The sequence below is a fragment of the Arachis stenosperma genome, chromosome 9 (genome assembly GCF_014773155.1).
Source record: "Arachis stenosperma cultivar V10309 chromosome 9, arast.V10309.gnm1.PFL2, whole genome shotgun sequence".
In the NCBI taxonomy this organism is placed as follows: Eukaryota; Viridiplantae; Streptophyta; class Magnoliopsida; order Fabales; family Fabaceae; genus Arachis; species Arachis stenosperma.
The window spans coordinates 88,748,492-88,771,956 of record NC_080385.1 but is presented as its reverse complement, the minus strand read 5'-3'; the positions used below and the strand labels follow the sequence as shown (position 1 = coordinate 88,771,956).

Sequence of the window (23,465 nt, the reverse complement as noted above, 5' to 3'; positions counted from 1 at the left end):
TACTCCTTTCCATGGCAAGCCTATGCAAGGGTTTCACCGTTGTCAGTGGCTACCTCCCATCCTCTCAGTGAAAACGTTCCTATGCTCTGTCACAGCATAGGCTAATCAGCTGTCGGTTCTCGGTCAGGCCGGAATAGAATCCAGTGATTCTTTTGCGTCTGTCACTAACGCCCCGCCTGCTAGGAGTATGAAGCACGTCACAGTCATTCAATCATTGAATCCTACTCAGAATACCACAGACAAGGTTAGACCTTCCGGATTCTCTTGAATGCCACCATCAGTTCTAGCCTATACCACGAAGACTCTGATCTCACGGAATGGCTGGCTCGTTTGTCAGGCGAGCACTCGGTTGTCAGGCGATCAACCATGCATCGTGTATCAGGAATCCAAGAGATATTCACCCAATCGAAGGTAGAACGGAGGTGGTTGTCATCACACGTTCATAGGTGAGAATGATGATGAGTCACGGATCATCACATTCATCAAGTTGAAGAACAAGTGATATCTTGGACAAAGAACAAGCGGAATTGAATAGAAGAACAATAGTAATTGCATAATACTCGAGGTACAGCAGAGCTCCACACCTTAATCTATGGTGTGTAGAAACTCCACCGTTGAAAATACATAAGAACAAGGTCTAGGCATGGCCGAATGGCCAGCATCCCAAAGAGGGTTCAATCATCAAAGCATGATCAAAAGCTCTCCTAAATACAATAGCAAAAGGTCCTACTTATAGAAAACTAGTAGCCTAAGGTTTACAGAGATGAGTAAATGACATAAAAATCCACTTCCGGGCCCACTTGGTGTGTGCTTGGGCTGAGCAATGAAGCAATTTCGTGTAGAGACTCTTCTTGGAGTTAAACGCCAGCTTTTATGCCAGTTTGGGCGTTTAACTCCCATTTAGGTGCCAGTTCCGGCGTTTAACACTGGAATTCCTGAGGGTGACTTTGAACGCCGGTTTGGGCCATCAAATCTTGGGCAAAGTATGGACTATCATATATTGCTGGAAAGCCCAGGATGTCTACTTTCCAACGCCGTTGAGAGCGCGCCAATGGAGCTTCTGTAGCTCCAGAAAATCAACTTCGAGTGCAGGGAGGTCAGAATCCAACAGCATCTGCAGTCCTTTTCAGTCTCTGAATCAGATTTTTGCTCAGGTCCCTCAATTTCAGCCAGAAAATACCTGAAATCACAGAAAAACACACAAACTCATAGTAAAGTCCAGAAAAGTGAATTTTAACTAAAAACTAATAAAAATATACTAAAAACTAACTAAATCATACTAAAAACATACTAAAAACAATGCCAAAAAGCGTACAAATTATCCGCTCATCACAACACCAAACTTAAATTGTTGCTTGTCCCCAAGCAACTAAAAATCAAATAAGATAAAAAGAAGAGAATATGCAATGAATTCCAAAAACATCCATGAAGATCAGTATTAATTAGATGAGCGGGGCTTTTAGCTTTTTGCCTCTGAACAGTTTTGGCATCTCACTCTATCCTTTGCAACTCAGAATGATTGGCTTCTTTAGGAACTCAGAATCCATAGTGTTATTGATTCTCCTAGTTAAGTATGATGATTCTTGAACACAGCTACTTATTGAGTCTTGGCCGTGGCCCAAAGCACTCTGTCTTCCAGTATTACCACCGGATACATACATGCCACAGACACATAATTGGGTGAACCTTTTCAGATTGTGACTCAGCTTTGCTAGAGTCCCCAATTAGAGGTGTCCAGGGTTCTTAGGCACACTCTTTTTGCCTTGGATCACAACTTTATTATTTCTTTTTCTTTCTTTTTCTCTTTCTTTTTTTTCGGTTTTTTTTTTCGCCTCTTTCTTTTTTTTTTTTTGTATTCACTGCTTTTTCTTGCTTCAAGAATCATTTTTAATGATTTTTCAGATCCTCAGTAACATGTCTCCTTTTTCATCATTCTTTCAAGAGCCAACATTCATGAACCACAAATTCAAAAGACATATGCACTGTTTAAGCATACATTCAGAAGACAAAAGTATGCCACCACATCAAAATAATTAAACTGCTATAAAATTCAAAATTCATGCAATTCTTTTTCTTTTTCAATTTAAGAACAATTTTTTATTTAAGAAGGGTGATGGATTCATAGGAAATTCATAACTTTAAGGCATAGACACTAAGACACTAATGATCACAAGACGCAAACATGGATAAACATAAGCATTAATTTTCGAAAAAACAGGAAATAAAGAACAAGGAGATTAAAGAACGGGTCCACCTTAGTGATGGCGGCTCTTTCTTCCTCTTGAAGATTCTATGGAGTGCTTGAGCTCCTCAATGTCTCTTCCTTGTCTTTGTTGCTCCTCTCTCATGATCCTTTGATCTTCTCTAATTTCATGGAGGATGATGGAGTGTTCTTGATGCTCCACCCTTAGTTGTCCCATGTTGGAACTCAATTCTCCTAGGGAGGTGTTCAGTTGCTCCCAATAGTCTTGTGGAGGAAAGTGCATCTCTTGAGGCATCTCAGGGACCTCATGATGAGTGGGGTCTCTTGTGTGCTCCATCCTTTTCTTAGTGATGGGCTTATCCTCATCAATGGGGATGTCTCCCTCTATGTCAACTCCAACAGAATAACAGAGGTGACAAATGAGATGAGGAAAGGCTAACCTTGCTAAGGTAGAGGACTTGTCCGCCACCTTATAGAGTTCTTGGGCTATAACCTCATGAATTTCCACTTCTTCTCTAATCATGATGCTATGAATCATGATGATCCGGTCTAGAGTAACTTCGGACCGGTTGCTAGTGGGAATGACTGAGCGTTGGATAAACTCCAACCATCCTCTAGCCACGGGTTTGAGGTCATGCCTTCTCAATTGAACCGGCTTCCCTCTTGAATCTCTCTTCCATTGGGCGCCCTCTTCACATATGACAGTGAGGACTTGGTCCAACCTTTGATCAAAGTTGACCCTTCTAGTGTAAGGGTGTTCATCTCCTTGTATCATGGGCAAATTGAATGCCAACCTTACACTTTCCGGACTAAAATCCAAGTATTTCCCCCGAACCATAGTAAGATAATTCTTTGGATTCGGGTTCACACTTTGATCATGGTTCTTGGTGATCCATGCATTGGCATAGAACTCTTGAACCATTAAGATTCCGACTTGTTGAATGGGGTTGGTAAGAATTTCCCAACCTCTTCTTCGGATCTCATGTCGGATCTCCGGATATTCACCCTTTTTGAGTGAAAAAGGGACCTCGGGGATCACCTTCTTCAAGGCCACAACTTCATAGAAGTGGTCTTGATGCACCCTTGAGATGAATCTCTCCATCTCCCATGACTCGGAGGTAGAAGCTTTTGCCTTCCCTTTCCTCTTTCTAGAGGTTTCTCCAGCCTTGGATGCCATAAATGGTTATGGAAAAACGAAAAAGCAACGCTTTTACCACACCAAACTTAAAAGGTTTGCTCGTCCTCGAGCAAAAGAAGAAAGAAGAGAGTAGAAGAAGAAGAAATGAGGAAGAAGGGAATGGCTTTTGTGTTCGGCCAAAGAGGGGGAGAAGTGGTGTTTAGGTTGTGTGAAAATGAAGGGGTTAAGAAGGGTATATAAAGGGGAGGGGGTAAGGTTCGGTCAAGTGAGGGTGGGTTTGGGTGGGAAAGTGGTTTGAATTTGAATGGTGAGGTAGGTGGGGTTTTATGAAGGATGGATGTGAGTGGTGAAGAGGAAGATGGGATTTGATAGGTGAAGGGTTTTTGGGGAAGAGGTATTAAGGTGATTGGTGAATGAGTGAAGAAGAGAGAGAGTGGTGGGGTTGGTGGGGATCCTGTGGTGTCAAGGAAAAGTCATCCCTGCACCAAATGGCAAGCAAAATCACGTTTTGAGCCAATTCTGGCGTTAAACGCCGGGCTGGTGCCCATTTCTGGCGTTTAACGCCAGGTTCTTGCCCTTTTCTGGCGTTTAACGCTAGTCTGGTGCCCCTTTCTGGCGTTAAACGCCCAGAATGGTGCCAGACTGGGCGTTAAACGCCCACCTGCTAGCCTTACTGGCGTTTAAATGCCAGTAAGTTCTTCCTCCAGGGTGTGCTGTTTTTCTTCCTGTTTTTCATTCTGTTTTTGCTTTTTCAATTGATTTTGTGACTTTTCATGATCATCAACCTACAAAATAAAATAAAATAACAAAGGAAAATATATAAAATATAACATTGGGTTGCCTCCCAACAAGCGCTTCTTTAATGTCAGTAGCTTGACAGAGGGCTCTCATGGAGCCTCACATTTTCTCAGACCAATGTTGGAACCTCCCAACACCAAACTTAGAGTTTGAATGTGGGGGTTCAACACCAAACTTAGAGTTTGGTTGTGGCCTCTCAACACCAAACTTAAAATTTGACTGTGGGGGCTCTGTTTGACTCTGATTTGAGAGAAGCTCTTCATGCTTCCTCTCCATGGTGACAGAGGGATATCCTTGAGCCTTAAACACAAAGGATTCTTCATTCACTTGAATGATCAGTTCGCCTCTATCAACATCAATCACAGCCTTTGCTGTGGCTAGGAAGGGTCTGCCAAGGATGATGGTTTCATCCATGCACTTCCCAGTCTCTAGGACTATGAAATCAGCAGGGATGTAATGGTCTTCAATCTTCACCAAAACATCCTCTACAAGTCCATGAGCTTGTTTTCTTGAGTTGTCTGCCATCTCTAATGAGATTCTTGCAGCTTGCACCTCAAAGATCCCTAGCTTCTCCATTACAGAGAGAGGCATGAGGTTTACACTTGACCCTAAGTCACACAGAGCCTTCTTGAAGGTCATGGTGCCTATGGTACAAGGTATTGAAAACTTCCCAGGATCTTGTCTCTTTTGAGGTAATTTCTGCCTAGACAAGTCATCCAGTTCTTTGGTGAGCAAAGGTGGTTCATTCTCCCAAATCTCATTTCCAAATAACTTGTCATTTAGCTTCATGATTGCTCAAAGGTATTTAGCAACTTGCTCTTCAGTGACATACTCATCCTCTTCAGAGGAAGAATACTCATCAGAGCTCATGAAAGGCAGAAGTAAGTCCAATGGAATCTCTATGGTCTCATTTTGAGCTTCAGATTCCCATGGTTCCTCATTGGGGAACTCAATGGAGGTCAGTGCACGCCCACTGAGGTCTTCCTCAGTGGCGTTCACTTCCTCTCCTTCCTCTCCAAATTCGGCCATGTTGATGGCCTTGCACTCTCCTTTTGGATTTTCTTCTGTGTTGCTTGGGAGAGTCTCAGTAACTTTCTTGCTCAGCTGTCCCACTTGTGCCTCCAAATTCCTAATGGAGGACCTTGTTTCAGTCATGAAACTTTGAGTGGTTTTGATTAGATCAGAGACCATAGTTGCTAAGTCAGAGGGGTTCTGCTTAGAATTCTCTGTCTGTTGCTGAGAAGATGATGGAAAAGGCTTGCCATTGCTAAACCTGTTTCTTCCACCATTATTGTTGTTAAAACCTTGTTGAGGTCTTTCTTGATTTCTCCATGAGGAATTTGGGTGATTTCTCCATGAAGAATTATAGGTGTTTCCATAGGGTTCTCCTAGGTAATTCACCTCTTCCATTGAAGGGTTCTCAGGATCATAGGCTTCTTCTTCAGATGAAGCGTCCTTAGTACTGCTTGGTGCATTTTGCATTCCAGACAGACTTTGAGAGATCAAATTGACTTGTTGAGTCAATATCTTGTTCTGAGCCAGAATGGCATTCAGAGCATCAATCTCAAGAACTCCTTTCTTCTGATTAGTCCCATTGTTCACAGAATTCCTTTCAGAAGTGTACATGAATTGGTTATTTGCAACCATTTCAATCAGCTTTTGAGCTTCTGTAGGCGTCTTCTTCAAATGAAGAGATCCTCCAGCAGAGCTATCCAAAGACATCTTGGATAGTTCAGAGAGACCATCATAGAAAATACCTATGATGCTCCATTTAGAAAGCATGTCAGAAGGACATTTTCTGATCAATTGTTTGTATCTTTCCCAAGCTTCATAGAGGGATTCTCCATCCTTCTGTCTGAAGGTTTGGACTTCCACTCTAAGCTTACTCAATTTTTGAGGTGGAAAGAACTTTGCCAAGAAGGCATTGACTAGCTTTTCCCATGAGTCCAGGCTTTCTTTAGGTTGTGAGTCCAACCATATCCTAGCTCTGTCTCTTACAGCAAAAGGGAATAGCATAAGTCTGTAGACCTCAGGGTCTACCCCATTAGTCTTGACAGTGTCACAGATTTGCAAGAATTCAGCTAAAAACTGATGAGGATCTTCCAATGGAAGTCCATGAAACTTGCAATTCTGTTGCATTAGAGAAACTAATTGAAGCTTAAGCTCAAAGTTGTTTGCTCCAATGGCAGGGATAGAGATGCTTCTCCCATAGAAGTCGGGAGTAGGTGCAGTAAAGTCACCCAGCACCTTCCTTGCATTGTTTGCATTGTTGTTGTTTTCGGCTGCCATGTCTTCTTCTTCTTTGAAGATTTCTGTTAGGTCCTCTATAGAGAATTGTGCCTTAGCTTCTCTTAGCTTTCGCTTCAAGGTCCTTTCAGGTTCAGGATCAGCTTCAACAAGAATGCCTTTGTCTCTGCTCCTGCTCATATGAAAGAGAAGAGAACAAGAAAATGTGGAATCCTCTATGTCACAGTATAGAGATTCCTTGAGGTGTCAGAAGAACAGAAAAAATAGAAGAAAGAGGTAGAAGAATTCGAACTTAATCAGATAGAGTTCGAATTGTGCATTGAGAAGGAGTGGTACTCCATAAATAGAAGGATGTGAGAAGGGAGGAGGAGCTTTTTCGAAAATTAAGTTAAAGAATTTGAAAACATTTTGAAAAACACTAATTAATTTTCGAAAATAAGAGTGGGAAAGAAATCAAGTGATTTTTGAAAAAGATTTTGAAATTAGAAATAAAAAGATTTGATTGAAAACTATTTTGAAAAAGATGTGATTAAAAAGATATGATTGGTTTTAAAAAGATGTGATTGAGAAGATATGATTTGAAAAACATTTTTAAAAGATTTGATTTTAAAAATTAATAACTTGGCTAACAAGAAAAGATATGATTCAAACATTAAACCTTTCTCAACAGAAAAGGCAACAGACTTGAAATGTTGAATCAAATCATTAATTGATAGCAAGTATCTTTGAAAAAGGAAAGAAATTGATTTTGAAAACATTTGATTGAAAATATATGATTTGAAAAAGATTTGATTTTGAAAAACTTTGAAATCTTAAAAAAAAAATTGATTTGAAAACAAAATCCTCCCCCTTGTGCCATCCTGGCGTTAAACGCCCAGAATGGTGCACATTCTGGCGTTTAACACCCAATGCACTACCTTTTTGGGCGTTAAACGCCCAACCAGGCACCCTGGCTGGCGTTTAAACGCCAGTCTGTCCTTCTTCACTGGGCGTTTTGAACGCCCAGCTTTTTCTGTGTAATTCCTCTGCTGCATGTTCTGAATCTTCAGTTCCCTGTACTATTGACTTGAAAATAGAACCAAGATCAAATAAACAATACATGCAAGACACCAAACTTAAAATTAGACACTAGACTCAAACAAGAAACATAAAATATTTTTGGTTTTTATGATTTTGAAATTTTTTTGTGCTTTTTTCGAAAATTATATGGAAATAGAAAATAAAAGTTTCAGAATTCTTAATTTGGATTCCAGGAATCATTGCAATGCTAGTCTAAGACTCCGGTCCAGGAATTAGACATGGCTTCACAGCCAGCCAAGCTTTCAAAGAAAGCTTCGGTCCAAAACACTAGACATGGCCAATGGCCAGCCAAGCCTTAGCAGATCATTGCTCCAATAGCAAGATTGATAGAGATCAACAAGCTCTTGTGATGATCAGTTGAAACCTCGGTCCAATAAGATTAGACATGGCTTCTCAGCCAGCCAGACTTCAACAGATCATCATGAAACACTAGAATTCCTTCTTAAGAACTCTGAAGAAAAATACCTAATCTAAGCAACAAGATGAACCGTCAGTTGTCCATACACAAAACAATTCCCGGCAACGGCGCCAAAAACTTGGTGTGCGAAATTGTGATCACTACTTTTCACAACTCAAATAATCCCTAGTAATGGCCCCAAGAACTTGGTGCTCAATACCATGGCATAAACACAACTTTGCACAACTAACCAGCAAGTGCACTGGGTCGTCCAAGTAATAAACCTTACGCGATTAAGGGTCGATCCCACGGAGATTGTTGGTATGAAGCAAGCTATGGTCACCTTGTAAATCTTAGTCAGGCAGACTCAAATGCGTATAGTGATATACGAATAAAGCATAAAGATAAAAATAGAGGTACTTATGTAATTCATTGGTAGGAACTTCCGATAAGCGTATGAAGATGCCTTCCCTTCCGTCTCTCTGCTTTCCTACTGTCTTCATCCAATCCTTCTTACTCATTTCCATGGCAAGCTTATGCAAGGGTTTCACCGTTGTCAGTGTCTACCTCCCATCCTCTCAGTGAAAACGTTCCTATGCTCTGTCACAGCATAGGCTAATCAGCTGTCGGTTCTCGGTCAGGCCGGAATAGAATCCAGTGATTCTTTTGCGTCTGTCACTAACACCCCGCCTGCTAGGAGTTTGAAGCACGTCACAGTCATTCAATCATTGAATCCTACTCAGAATACCACAGACAAGGTTAGACCTTCCGGATTCTCTTGAATGCCGCCATCAGTTCTAGCCTATACCACGAAGACTCTGATCTCACGGAATGGCTGGCTCGTTTGTCAGGCGAGCACTCGGTTGTCAGGCGATCAACCATGCATCGTGTATCAGGAATCCAAGAGATATTCACCCAATCGAAGGTAGAACGGAGGTGGTTGTCAGTCATACGTTCATAGGTGAGAATGATGATGAGTGTCACGGATCATCACATTCATCAAGTTGAAGAACAAGTGATATCTTGGACAAAGAACAAGCGGAATTGAATAGAAGAACAATAGTAATTGCATTAATACTCGAGGTACAGCAGAGCTCCACACCTTAATCTATGGTGTGTAGAAACTCCACCGTTGAAAATACATAAGAACAAGGTCTAGGCATGGCCGAATGGCCAGCCTCCCAAAGAGGGTTCAATCATCAAAGCATGATCAAAAGCTCTCCTAAATACAATAGCAAAAGGTCCTACTTATAGAAAACTAGTAGCCTAAGGTTTACAGAGATGAGTAAATGACATAAAAATCCACTTCCGGGCCCACTTGGTGTGTGCTTGGGCTGAGCAATGAAGCAATTTCGTGTAGAGACTCTTCTTGGAGTTAAACGCCAGCTTTTATGCCAGTTTGGGCGTTTAACTCCCATTTAGGTGCCAGTTCCGGTGTTTAACGCTGGAATTCCTGAGGGTGACTTTGAACGTCGGTTTGGGCCATCAAATCTTGGGCAAAGTATGGACTATCATATATTGCTGGAAAGCCCAGGATGTCTACTTTCCAACGCCGTTGAGAGCGCGCCAATTGGGCTTTGGTAGCTCCAGAAAATCCACTTTGAGTGCAGGGAGGTCAGAATCCAACAGCATCTGCAGTCCTTTTCAGTCTCTGAATCAGATTTTTGCTCAGGTCCCTCAATTTCAGCCAGAAAATACCTGAAATCACAGAAAAACACACAAACTCATAGTAAAGTCCAGAAAAGTGAATTTTAACTAAAAACTAATAAAAATATACTAAAAACTAACTAGATCATACTAAAAACATACTAAAAACAATGCCAAAAAGCGTACAAATTATCCGCTCATCAGTGTGGAAGATAGAAGATTGCTCACCGCTTCTAGTGCTGGTTCCCTTTCGAAAAACAAGATGGAGGGAGAAGCTTGGAATTTGATAAAGGATGTTGCCGAAGCTACACAACATACAAGGGTGAGAAGTAATCCTCTCAAGGGTGTGGTAGAACCGTCCCCTTCCGAATCAAGCCTAACAAAAGCACCTGGGGATATGACCAGCATCCTCACGCAAATACAAAAGGATCTAAAGGAATTCTATACCATCCAAGCCATCTAAGCTCCACCTCTAGTTGCTCAACTTGAAGGCCCTCCTAGGATTTGTGGTTTGTGCTCTAGCACTACACATTACACCGATCAATGCCATCAAATTCAAGAGGAACATGCCCTTGTAGTGGCCAATGTGAATTACAACAACCGTCCATCCTATCATTCTCAAGGCCAAAATAACTACCCTCATGGTAGTAATCAACAACAAGGGTGGAGGGATAATGCACAAGGGAGCAATCAAAACCAAAGATTGAACAACTCTTCTTCTCCCCACAACAACAACTAATCTTCATCTCAATACCACCATAACAACACCAATTACCAAGCCAACCAAAATCACTCCAACAAAAACCAAAATAACTACACCAAGTACCAACCACCACACCATAGACAACAATCCAACCAAACCTCTCCATATCCCACAAATCAAGTTGACGAGCTTAGAGCCGCTATAGAGAAACGAGATGAGAGCAACAAGGCTCAATTTGATGCCTTGGGTGCTCAATTGGCTAACCTCACCAACATGCTTTCGAAGATGGTCATGTCAAACCAACCCCCCACCTCCAACAACAACACCAACCAACCCTCAAGTTCTTCTAACCTTCCATCCCAACCCCAACCAAACCCAAAGGGCAGTCTCAATGCCATCACTCTACGGTCGGAAACTACATTGGAGGAGATACCTCCAAGGGTCTTGGAGGACATTCATAAGGAAGAAGTGGTTGTTGAAGCTCCACATGAAGAGGGGGAGGTAGACAAAAGGCATGAGGAAGAAGGAGTAAACCTCAAGGAACCCAAGAGGAAAGCTATAGTGGATGAGTTCATCCCTATTCCATTCCCTTTCATGGTGAAGAAAGTAAAGAAGACACCGAAATTTGATTTGAACATGCTTCAAGTGCTCAAGAAGGTTGAGGTAACCATACCACTTCTTGATGCTATTCAACAAATTTCGAAGTATGCAAAATTTTTGAAAGACTTGTGTACACACATGGATAGAATAGGAGAATTGGAGACATTATCCTTGGGTAGTTCAATTTCTTCCTTGATGGAACCTATTCCAAATAAATGTGGTGCCCCTGGGCCTTGTTTGGTGTCTTGTTGTATTGGTGGACGCACTTTTCATGATTGTATGTGTGACCTTGGAGCTTGTGTAAGCATCATGCCGCTTTCTACCTTTGTGCGGTTGAATTTAGCTCCATTAAAGAAGTCGGCGGCGAGGTTTGCCTTAGCCATAAAAGTGTTATCACAGTAATAGGAATAGCCGAAGATGTACTTGTGGCAATCAAGGATTTGGTCTTTCCGGTTGACTTTTACATCCTTGAAATGCTTCTAATAGAAAATAGAAGCTCATCCTCTGTTCTACTTGGTAGACCCTTCCTTAAGACCTCTAAATTCAAGTTAGATGCCTTCACCGGCACATATTCCTTTGAGGTTGGAGACAAGACTATCAAGTTCAATTTAGAAGAAGTCATGAAGCATCCTCTCGAAGAGCATTCCGTTCTCCGATGTGATGTAATTGATGAAGTGGTAGCGGAAGTGCAAGAAGAAGACCATAACAAGTTGTGCTACCATATTGTTGAAGAGACGGATGACCAAGAGGGTGAACATGAGAAAGTTGTTGAGAATGAACTCCGTGAGCTTAACGAAAAGGAACCTCATCTTAGGGCAAAGAGTGAATTGAAGCCCCTTCCATCTCATTTGAAGCATGCTTTCTTAGAGGACAATCAAAAGTTTCCGGTCATTATTGCTAGTGAGCTTTCTAGTGAAGAAGAAGATAAGCTCCTAGACGTTCTCAGAAAGTACAAGAAGGCAATTGGTTGGAGCCTAGCCGATATTATGGGGATTGATCCTCGCAAGTGCATGCATCATATATTTTTCCAAGAGGGAGCTAGGCCGGTTAGGCAACCGCAAAGGAGGCTCAACCCAACCATCCTCGATGTGGTAAAGTAGGAGGTCACTAGGCTACTTGATGCGGGTATCATATACCCGATTTCTGACAGTGAGGGGGTGAGCCCAGTCCAGGTTGTTCCCAAGAAATTAGGCATCACTGCGGTTAGAAAGGATGATGGTGAAGTGGTCACCAAGAGAGTATAAAATGCATGGAGAGTGTGCATCGATTATAGAAGATTGAATGCCGCTACAAGGAAGGACCACTACCGTTTGGCGGGTAAATCTCATTACTGCTTTCTTGATGGATTCACTGGTTACTTCCAGATTCACATTGCTCCTGAAGATCAGGAAAAGACCACATTCACTTGCCCTTTTGGCACCTTTGCCTACAAAAGGATGCCATTTGGACTATGTAATGAACCTGCTACTTTTCAGCGGTGCATGACCAGTGTCTTTTCCGATCTAATGGAGAATTGTCTAGAAGTCTTTATGAATGACTTCAGTGTTTATGGAACTTCATTTGGTTGTTGCTTAGAGAACTTGGCCAAGGTCCTAACTATTGTTCATGCTTTAGATAAATTCAGATCTTATTTGCTAGGATCAAAGATAGTGGTATACACAGATCATGCAGCTTTGAAATACTTATTGTCAAAGAATGAGTCAAAACCTAGACTCATACGTTGGATCTTACTTTTGCAAGAATTCGACATTGAGATTAGGGACCGGAGTGGATCTCAAAACTTGGTTGCGGATCATTTAAACCGCCTTGAGAATTTAAAATCTGATCCATTTCTGATCAATGACTCATTTTCATTGGATAGTTTGCATGCTGTGTTGGATAGGTTTCCTTGGTTTGCCCAAATGGCAAACTACTTGGTAGCGAAACTCTTCCCTCCCAACTTTTCTAAACACCAAAGGGATAGGTTGAGAAGTGATTCCAAATACTACATTTGGGATGACCCTCACTTGTGAAAGAGGGGAGTGGACCAAGTAATTCGAAGATGTGTCCCAGAGTCTGAAATCCGACCCATTCTTAAAGCTTGCCATTCGTCCGAATATGGTGGCCACTTTGGCCCACAAAGGACCGCTAAAAAGGTGTTGGATTGTGGATTCTGGTGGCCAACCTTATTCAAGGATGCTAACCGGTTATGTATGTCTTGCCATCAGTGTCAGAAGTCGGGAAACACGTCCCAAAGGGATGAGATGCCTCAACAACCTATGTTGTTCTGTGAGATATTTGATGTTTGGGGCATTGACTTTGTGGGACCATTTCCCAACTATAGTGGGTATCTGTATATTCTGTTAGCGGTTGACTACGTGTCAAAGTGGGTGGAAGCAATACCTACCTGCCTTGACGATGCCAATACCGTCATCTCTTTTATTAGAAACTACATTGTATGCCGTTATGGGTCGCCACGAGCAATCGTGAGCGACCAAGGATCCCATTTTTGTAACAGGAAAGTAGAGGCACTGCTCAAGCGCTATGGGGTAGTGCTAAGGTTGCCACTACTTATCATCCGCAAACCAACGGACAAGCAGAGGTGTCCAACCGAGAGATTAAGAGAATATTGGATAAAGTGGTCAATCCACAAAGGAAGGATTGGAGCCTCCAGTTAGGAGATACACTATGGGCGTATAGAACGGCTTACAAGACTCCGTTAGGGATGAGTCCCTTCCGGATCGTCTATGGTAAGGCATGCCACCTTCCGGTGGAGATTGAGCACAAAGCCTATTGGGCAGTAAAGTGGTGCAACATGGATTTGACGCAAGTCGGAGTAGCCAGAAAATTGCAGCTAGAGGAGCTCGAGTATTTGAGGAACGAACCGTATGAGAATGCCTGGATTTACAAGGAAAAGACTAAGGCATTCCATGACCATCACATCCGAAAGAAAGACTTCCAAGAAGGTGATGAGGTTCTCCTCTACAATTCGAGGCTTCGTTTCATGCCTGGCAAGCTCTGCTCTAGATGGGAAGGACCTTTCAAGGTGAAGGAGATAAAGCCCTATGGAGTGGTGGAGTTTTTTTATCCTAAAAGTGAAGCAACTTTCATGGTGAATGGACATAGAATGAAGAAGTACCAAGGCTACAAGCTCCCAAAAGAGCTAGAGGTGTTCCTATTGGCGGATGCACCTAGAGAAGGAGAAGCTTGAGCGACTGACTGCCCAACTTAAGGACGTTAAAGAAAAGTGCTTGGTGGGAGGCACCCCACCGTGGTAAGATCTTCCTTGTGTATATCATCTTGCTTTTAGCTTTAGATTCTTGTGAATTGTGTGACTTCTTGATGTTGTTGATTGCTTAGGAATGCTAGTTTTAATGATCCTGTTGGATAACTAGGATATTTAGATAGATTTCATCATTTTGGTATGGAAGAATTGTTGAAGTGGAGAGAATGATATGTTTTGAATAGTGCATGAATTTGAGTGTGTTCTCTTGACTACTAGCTTGAACACCTGCCAAAAATGTGTTAGAATAGCTTCTTCTATGTTGTGTTAAAAAAAAACAAAAAAAAAAGAGAAAAAAGAAAAAAAGGCAAGGAAAAGGACATCCACGCTCGCGTGCCGGTGGTGCATTCTTACTCCTAGGCCAAAAAAACCGAGAGTTGTGCCCACCTTGTGCCCACTTTATGTCCACTTCATGTCAGGCACCCACGCGCCAGCGTGCATGCCGCCTGCGCACCCCCTTGCAAATTGACCATCGACGCGCAAGCACACTGTGCGCGCGCGCGCCGATGGTGCACTATGAACTCCCTGGTGTAAAAATCCGAGAGTTGTGCCATACTTGTGCCTAGTCTGTGCCCGCACTGACGCGTCCGCGCAATGCGCACGTCCGCGCTGGTAGCCAACCCTGATGAGTTTGGAAAACTCTAAATTAATATTTGTGATGACTAAACATTATTAAAAATAATTAATTACAAAATTATTAATTTGATTTTCATTTAACATGTATTGATTAATAATTTTGTTGCAGGTTTTTAATATTGGGCCGAAAATGAAATTCTAGTACAAGCCCAATATGCTTATGAACATTCAGCCTTGATATTAATTTATTGTGATCATTGTGGCTGAGACAATGCAGTGTTTTAAATTGGGCCGAAATAAAAGGAAATGTTGCTAGCCCAATGATTAAAATATTCAGCATTAATATGAGTTAGTTTCTTGTGGCTGAATGGAAAATAAACTACTTGGGCTAGAATGATTTTGGTTGCTCCAAGCCCAACTGTGTTATATGTTTAAGATCCAATGCTTGATTTCAAATCCATCAGGAAAGCAAAAGTTAACATTTGCCTCATGCTTCCAACGGATACAAGCATAATACCATGTGATGGATCCCAAATTTCATTAAATTGCTATTTATTGCATGGGAAATATGAGAGAGAAAAGTTCAGCTGAATTGATTGATGGCCATAATGACAACACGCCACTCTAAGCTAGGAAAGTAAAAGCAACTTTTACCAACAAAGTGGTTTATCACATTGAAGTGCTTTTCTTCTAAGTTGTTTATTCTCTCTCATCTTTTTCTTGTTTCTTCTTCGGTCCTTGTCCAGGAAGCTATGGACGCTATGCTCATCAACAAAGAAAAAGAAGAAGTTGCATGCATCAAGACCATCAAGTTAATGATGGCAGGAAAAAGAAAAGTATGTAGTGGTTGAGATTGTCACCAAATGTGGTTAGATTTGGTAAGGTAATCTCGAGCTCTTCATGCTCAGAAAAGGAAGATGAAGATTCGGCCAGCAAGGGAGATTCTTGAAGCGTGGCTTGTCTTTGATTCTGCTCAACCACCATAGGGAGTAGCTAGAGTGGCGAAGTGATGGTTGAGGCAGAGATTGAAGCAGATGAAGTCATCATCATCATGAAGCATCAAGGGCCAGAAGTTCATCTTGGAGAGGAAGCCAAGGATGGAGTGCCCGGATTGATGAAGAGTGATGATCAAGGAAGGACTAGAGGTAATTGCATGTTGGGTTTTGCATGGTTATCTCTTCTCTCTCTATGTGGCCGAACCGGTTCTGTTTGTTGAAGGAGGAAGAAGTTGGTTCGGTTTTGGCTTCAATAAGTGGAGGCTCCCCTCTTCTATAATAAGGGTGGACAACCACTGTTTGAAGCAAGGAGAAAATTTGAGAGTGCAAGGCACAGAGTTCTCAGAGCTACCTGAGCTAACTGTTTTCTCTTCTCCTTCAATGTTCTCTGTTTTGTAATTTTTCTGTTTAATTTTTTCATGTCTTGAGTCTCATGGAAAAAAGGCAAACAAGTGAGGTTTGTATGAAAAAGCCATAGAGCGGAAAAAGGCATAGAGAGCAAAATTAAAAGAAAAAGCCATAGATGTCTTAGAGGTCCTTTGTTCATCTATGTTGTGTATCATGATTTTGTGGGAATCCCCTTGTAAGTTGGGTTAGCACTTTACAAGTTGTAATCAGATTGATTATAGTGAAATTCCATCAAGTTTGTTATGGAGACTGGATGTAGGCTGCACTGCACTTAGCAGCCGAACCAGGATATATCTGGGTGCAATCTTCTTCTCCTTTCTACTCCATTTCTGTTTTCAACTATACAGGAGCAGAAACCAGAATTATCATGTGCCAAGTGACGAGACAAAAAGAAAAGTCTCGTGGCTAGGGACGAGACAAAACAAAAGGTCTCGTGTACAGTGAAGAGATAAAAAGAGTAAAAGTTTCCAGAATTAGTTTGACAAGTCAACAAGTGTTATCAAGCAAAAAGGGGGCTAAGATTCAACCCCCCTTCTCTTAGCCACTGAAACCATCAATTCGTATCAGAGCCTGGTTTCAAAGAGATCAAGCTTTGCAGCTTGGAGTAAAGATCTTCATGACAGAAAACAGTGGCGCAAATGTGGTGTCTTACAATCTGGCTGAAGGTCAATCAAGCAACAGACCTCCCCTTTTCAATGGGAAAAATTATACCTATAGGAAGGAGAGGATGAAGATATTTGTACAAGCAGTGGATTACAGACTATGGAAGATCATCCTAGAAGGTCCTCAATTCCCATCTACCACAAGTGTTAAAGGAGTAGTCACTCTTAAACCAAAAGCAAGCTGGACCGAGGAAGATAGGAAGAAGGTGGAGTTAAATGCCAAGGCAATAAATCTGCTCAACTGTGCTATCAGCTTTGAGGAGTACCGACGAGTATCACGATGCACAACGGCAAAGGAAATCTGGGATAAGTTGCAAATCACTCATGAAGGAACCACCATTGTAAAGAAGACTTGGACAGACATGTTAAACAGGGAATATAAAATGTTTGCAATGAAGGAAGGAGAGTCCATTGATGAACTGTTCGAACGGTTCAACTCTATCATTGTTGGCTTAGATGCTCTTGGAATTACTCATTCAGAATCTCTGCTAGTGAGAAGAGTGTTGAGATATCTTACAAAAGAGTGGGAAACAAAGCTTTAATTATTTCTGAGATTAGTAGCTTAGATTCCATGACACTTGATGATTTGAGAGGAAATCTTCTTGCTTTTGAAAACTCCTATTTGAAAAAAGATTCAAAAAAGAAAGGAATCGCTTTTTCTTCTATGAATAACCCTCTGGATGATGAATCCAGTGATAATTCTTCTGAAAATGAGTTTGTGTTGTTTGCAAAAAAATTCAGGAAAATGATGAAACTCAAAGGCAAAGGCAGCAGCTCAAGGAGCATGAAGAAAGACCTTAGCAAAGTAATCTGTTACAATTACAAGGAAATAGGGCATTTTAAATCTGATTGTCCCAAGTTAAAGAAGGAGGAAATGCCGAAAAAGGAAAAGAAGAAGGGATTGATGGCTTGATGGGAAGATTTGGAAAATAATTCAGATGATGATGATGAAGAATCTGAGACTAAGTCACAGCCTTGTCTCATGGCAAATGAGGTAGATCAGGTATTCTTTCAAAACCCTGACACTGAAGACCTTCATCTTATGATAGATCACCTCTCTGAAAAAATAAGATGTTTTCTGACTGATAATCAAGATCTTGAACAACAAAATTTCATTCTTAAGGCTGAAAATGATTTTCTTAAAGAAAAACTAAGAGAAGCCGAAACTGCTTGTGATCTTGTTGAAGAGAATAAGCAGTTAAGAGCCCAAGTGAGAAACTATAAAAGTGACCATTCTGTTCTTGCATATGTGGACTATTTTAAAAGAAATGAAGAGTTGCTTGAAGAGGTTAAAAGGCTTAAGGAAGACTTAGCCATGTTTACACAAAGTTCTGAAAATCTTAATCAAATTTTGGCTAGTCAAAAACCTCTCTATGATAAAGCTGGGTTGAGGTTTTATAAATCTGAAAAATCTCATTTTGAAAACATCCCTTCATCTTCAAATGATACAAGGTATCAAGACCCAACCTACTTTAACAAAACAGCAACTCCAAGATTTTGTAGACTATGTAATCGAAATGGACACTTTCCAGTTCAATGTTTCTTTGGTGAAAGAATGATAGGTGATAAAGTTTACAAAGTTGTTTTTGATTACAATGATTTGGGACATAAGAGATGGTTTAACGTGAAAGGATCCAAGAAAATTTGGATACCTAAGGTCACTTGAGCTTATTTTGTAGGTATGCCTAGCTTCCAAGAAGAAAGAAAATATGTGGTACATGGACAGCGGATGCTCTAGGCATATGACCGGAAAGATAACCTTCTTCATAAAGCTTGATGAATATGATGGAGGGCTTGTCACTTTTGGAGATGATGCAAAAGGAAAAATAGTGGCTGTTGGAAAAATTGGTAAAAACTTTTCATCTTGTATAAATGATGTGCTTCTTGTAAATGGTTTGAAACATAACTTACTTAGTGTTAGTCAATTGTGTGATTTAGGTTTTGATGTTATTTTTAAGAAGTTTGTTTGTTTGGTTGTTTGTGAGAAAACTGGGGATATTTTATTTGAAGCCAAGAGATGCAACAATGTGTATGGATTAACTCTTGAGGATTTAAAGGAACAAAATGTAACATATTTTACATCTTTTGAATCTGAAAAATGGCTTTGGCATAGAAAGTTGGGACATGCTAGCATGTACCAAATTTCTAAGCTAGTTAAAAAGAATTTGGTTAGAGGAATTTCAAACATCAAGTTTGATAAGGATCTTACTTGTGATGCATGTCAATTGGGCAAGCAGGTAAAATCCTCTTTTAAATCAAAAGATGGAATCTCAACCAAACGGCCATTAGAAATGTTGCATATTGATCTTTTTGGTCCTACTAGAACTCAAAGTTTAGGAGGTAAACACTATGGTCTTGTAGTGGTAGATGATTACTCTAGATTTGGTTGGGTACTTTTCCTTGCTCATAAGAATGATGCATTTTATGCTTTCTCCACCCTTTGCAAGAAAATTCAAAACGAAAAGGATTTGAAAATTGCCCATTTGAGAAGTGATCATAGAAGAGAATTTGAAAATCATGACTTTGAAAGATTCTGTGATGACTTAGGGATTTCTCATAATTTTTCATGCCCTAGAACCCCCCCAACAAAATGGGGTGGTTAAAAGAAGGAATCGAAGCCTTCAAAAAATGACTAGGGCTATGCTATGTGAAAATGAGATTCCTAAATTTTTATGGGCTGAAGCTGTGAACGCAGCATGTTATATTTTGAATAGAACAATCATTAGGAAAGGGTTAAAGAAAACCCCTTATGAGCTATGGAAAGGAACCCCTCCAAATCTTAAGTACTTTCATGTTTTTGGATGCAAATGCTTTGTGCTTAATAATAAAGAAAATCTTGGAAAATTTGATCCAAAATCCTATGAAGGAATGTTTGTTGGATATTCCACCACAAGCAAGGCCTATAGAGTTTATCTCAAGGAGCATAGGACAATAAAGGAATCCATACATGTTACTTTTTGTGATTCTAACTTAATTCCCAGTACTGTGATAGATAATGATTCAGATGGAGAAGGAGCTGGAACAAGGAAAGAAAATCCCAAATCTGTCCATAATGAAGAATCTGCCAGTCTAGTTTTGTCTCGTCAGATTGGAGGAGACACTTCCGTTTTGTCTCCTGAGCAGGCACGAGCAACTGAAACAGTGAGACCACCAGAAGTTCATCAAAGCTCTACACCTGTCCGAAAGCCTAGAGAATGGAAATCTATGAGGGGTTATTCTCATGACTTCATCATTGGTGATCCCTCTCAAGGAGTAACAACAAGATCATCCACCAAAAGGCAAACCGAACCTAGCAATCTCGCTCTCTTGTCACAAATAGAGCCCAACAATGTCAAACAAGCTCTTGAGGATCCATCATGGGTTAAAGCAATGCAAGAGGAGCTTGCTCAATTTGACAAGAATAAGGTTTGGACACTAGTACCTCATCCGGATGGTAATAAAGTTATCGGTACTAAGTGGGTGTTTAAAAATAAACTTGGTGAGGATGGACAAGTTGTTCGTAACAAGGCTAGATTAGTGGCCCAAGGTTATGATCAAGAAGAGGGTATTGATTTTGATGAGTCTTTTGCTCCGGTAGCTAGAATGGAAGCAATTAGGTTGCTTCTTGCCTATGCTGCCCATAAGGATTTCAAAATGTTTCAAATGGATGTTAAGTGTGCCTTCCTTAATGGCTTTATTGATAGAGAAGTGTATGTGGCTCAACCCCCCGGTTTTGAACATAAAGAGTTTCCAAATCATGTTTTTAAATTAATTAAGGCTCTTTATGGTCTTAGACAAGCTCCAAGAGCTTGGTATGAAAGACTTAGTGCCTTCTTGTTGGAAAATAAATTTCAAAGGGGTACCACCGACACTACTTTATTTATTAAAGCATCTAATGATGATATGCTCCTAGTTCAAGTTTATGTTGATGACATTGTATTTGGATCGGCCAACATTTCCTTGTGTGAAGAGTTTGGAAAACTCATGACTAGTGAGTTTGAAATGAGTTTAATGGGAGAGCTTACTTTCTTTCTTGGCCTCCAAATTAAACAAACTCCTAGTGGCACTTTTATTTACCAAGGAAAGTATGCCAAAGAACTTATCAAAAAGTTTGGCCTAGAAAACTCCAAATCAATGGGCACTCCTATGCATCCCAATACTAAACTTGAAAAGGATGATGATGGCCAAGATGTGGATGAAACAAGGTATAGAGGAATGATAGGTTCACTTATGTACCTTACCTCCTCTAGACCAGATATAGTCTAAAGTGTGGGTGTATGTTCAAGGTTTCAATCTCATCTAAAAGAATCCCACCTTACGGCTGTTAAGCGCATCATTGGATACATTAAGGGAACTTGTAATTATGGATTATGGTATCCTAAATCTGATGATTTTTGTGCAGTAGGTTTTTGTGATGTAGATTATGCGGGAGATCGAGTGGATAGGAGGACCACCTCTGGCATGTGTTGCTTCCTTGGAAGCTCACTCAACATGTGGTCAAGCAAGAAACAAGCCACAGTGGCTCTATCCACTGCTGAAGCTGAATATGTTTCCGCATCTGCATGTTGCTCACAATTAATTTGGTTAAAAACACAATTGGAAGATTACAAATTAAAAATCAATAGTATACCCTTATTTTGTGATAATATGAGTGCTATAAACATTTCAAAAAATCCTGTTCTGCACTCAAGAACTAAGCACATTGAGATAAAATATCATTTCATTAGGGAACATGTGCAAAAGGGTACTATTGATATTCAATTTGTAAAATTTGAAGACCAAATTGCTGATATTTTTACAAAACCTCTCTGTGAAGACAGATTCTGTACCTTGAGAAAAAGTTTGGGGATGTTTGATTTAAGTTTCATTGAAAATTTGTGAATGTGTGACTATGTTCTGTTTTGCTCGTAGGTTTAGACAAGATGAAAATAATGGCATAATGGAAGAGCTGTGGTCAAGGGGGAGGCAACGCAGAATTTAAAATTTTATGGGCCCCACCAAAATTCCATGACCCCACCATAACAGTTTTGTTAGTTATCTCTCATGCAAATAAGAATCTTCTTCCTTGTGTCATCATATCTTTTTGGAAGTGGTTATTGTCAAATCAAATCCCTCTCTCCATCTAATCCCTTGATTTAAGGCAACAACTTTTTAGTTTTAGATTTCAAAAGTTAAAAGGGAAATCATTTTTTGGGTAATAACCACCCTATAATGGTAATTACTTCCACCATTCTCTCTCTCTAAGCCTCATTTAATGCGTCACCCACCTTGCCTCTCTCCCACTCAACTCGGTTATCACCCCCAACCTTTCATATTTCATTCCTCCATTACCATGAAAAAGAAAACCGCGCCAAGAAAGAGTGAAAGAATTTTTCTTTCTCAAAAACCATCAACGCCTCAAACCCACACTCACATCCACATACATTCTACTTCTTCATCTTCTCCCTCACCTCCAACCAAGCAGACCGAAGCCATGAGAAGAAAAGTAGTAGCACACAAGAGCTCCGGAAAAAGAAGAAGCGAGATGAATAAGGAACCCCGCATTGAGGAAGAGGAAGAATCTCATACATCTCCCATTCCCTCACCACCACCTTCATCACCGAAGAGGACTTTCCCCGGAAAAAGCTCACAGAAGAATTAGGGGTTTGCACTCAATGACACCACTGAATCTCCAAATTTGGAATCCTTGGAATTCAAAGACAAGTATGCCAAGACTCACTCCCACTTTGATCCAAGCAGATTCAACTCTTGCACCTCTTTTGAGTTTCACAAAGAGGTTATGGAAAAACGTCATTTGTGTGCAACCTATCTTGTTAGCCTCGAAACTTTCACTGACAAAGGCATCAATATATCTTCTCTGTTTAAACTCCTCAACTGGAAGCCACTGCTTCTCATCAAGAAACCAGTCTATCCTGGCCTTGTTCGAGAGTTTTATGCCAATATGTGACTAATTGACGACACTCTTCATTCCTATGTCAAAAGGGTTCAAATAGCCCTTGATTCTGAGACAATTGGAGCGGTCCTGGGCTTCAAGGATGAAGGACCGCAAGCATATATGGTGGACAAATGGGATACACAAGTTGATGTTCCATACAAAACTGTTCTCCAGCACATTTGCGAAAACCTTTCTGGATTGCATGGCACCATCCCAACCCACAAGGCTCTAGGACCAGTTAATTCTCTGCTTCACCGAATCATCACCCATATTCTGACTCCCCAAAGTGGCTCACACAACCGAGTAACATTTTCTGACTGTCTCATATTATTTGCTGTGGTTACCTCAACTCCTATATCCTTTGGTTATATTATGATTAGGCACATGTAGGATTCTGTTAGAAGCACCAGAAAGGCTAACCTGCCTTATGGTATCTTTCTAACTAGAATTTTTGAGTACTTTAAAGTGGATTTGCTAAATGAGACTGTAGAAACCAAGGTATCTTCAATCAGAGGAGAAGGAGCAACTAAGGAAACCAAAGGGCGAAAATCTGCTGCATCGGATAGTGACTATGAAGGCAGGCCAGAATCTTCCAAAATAATCAAGTCCATCAAAAATATTTTGGGAGAATTTTCAAACATGGCAGGCATGATGCTTCGATCTCACAAAGAGGCCCGCAAGCAAGCTTATGAGAGTGAGAAAGCTTGGAAGAATTGCAAAGAAAGGGTCAATCTGATGATAGAAAGTTTTAAGGAGGATCTGAGAGATGATAGTGAAGGAGGCGCTGAGGAAGAAGATATTAATTTTTCTGATGATTAATGACTGTTTTTTACTC

At 40.7% G+C, this 23,465-nt stretch overlaps 1 protein-coding gene and 1 non-coding gene across 2 annotated transcripts; both read left to right on the top strand.

Annotated features, from left to right (window-relative positions):
* Nucleotides 1–5,915: 5,915 nt before the first annotated feature.
* Nucleotides 5,916–6,023, top strand: LOC130953863 (small nucleolar RNA R71). The gene has a single exon (XR_009076023.1). It is a non-coding gene; the product is annotated as a small nucleolar RNA R71 (small nucleolar RNA).
* A 6,982-nt stretch (nt 6,024–13,005) lies between these two features.
* LOC130949701 (uncharacterized) lies at nt 13,006–14,003 on the top strand. Its single transcript, XM_057878352.1, has 2 exons — nt 13,006–13,248; nt 13,311–14,003. The coding sequence occupies exons 1-2, from the start codon at nt 13,006–13,008 to the stop codon at nt 14,001–14,003; spliced, it is 936 nt and encodes a 311-aa protein (XP_057734335.1).
* Nucleotides 14,004–23,465: the final 9,462 nt, after the last annotated feature.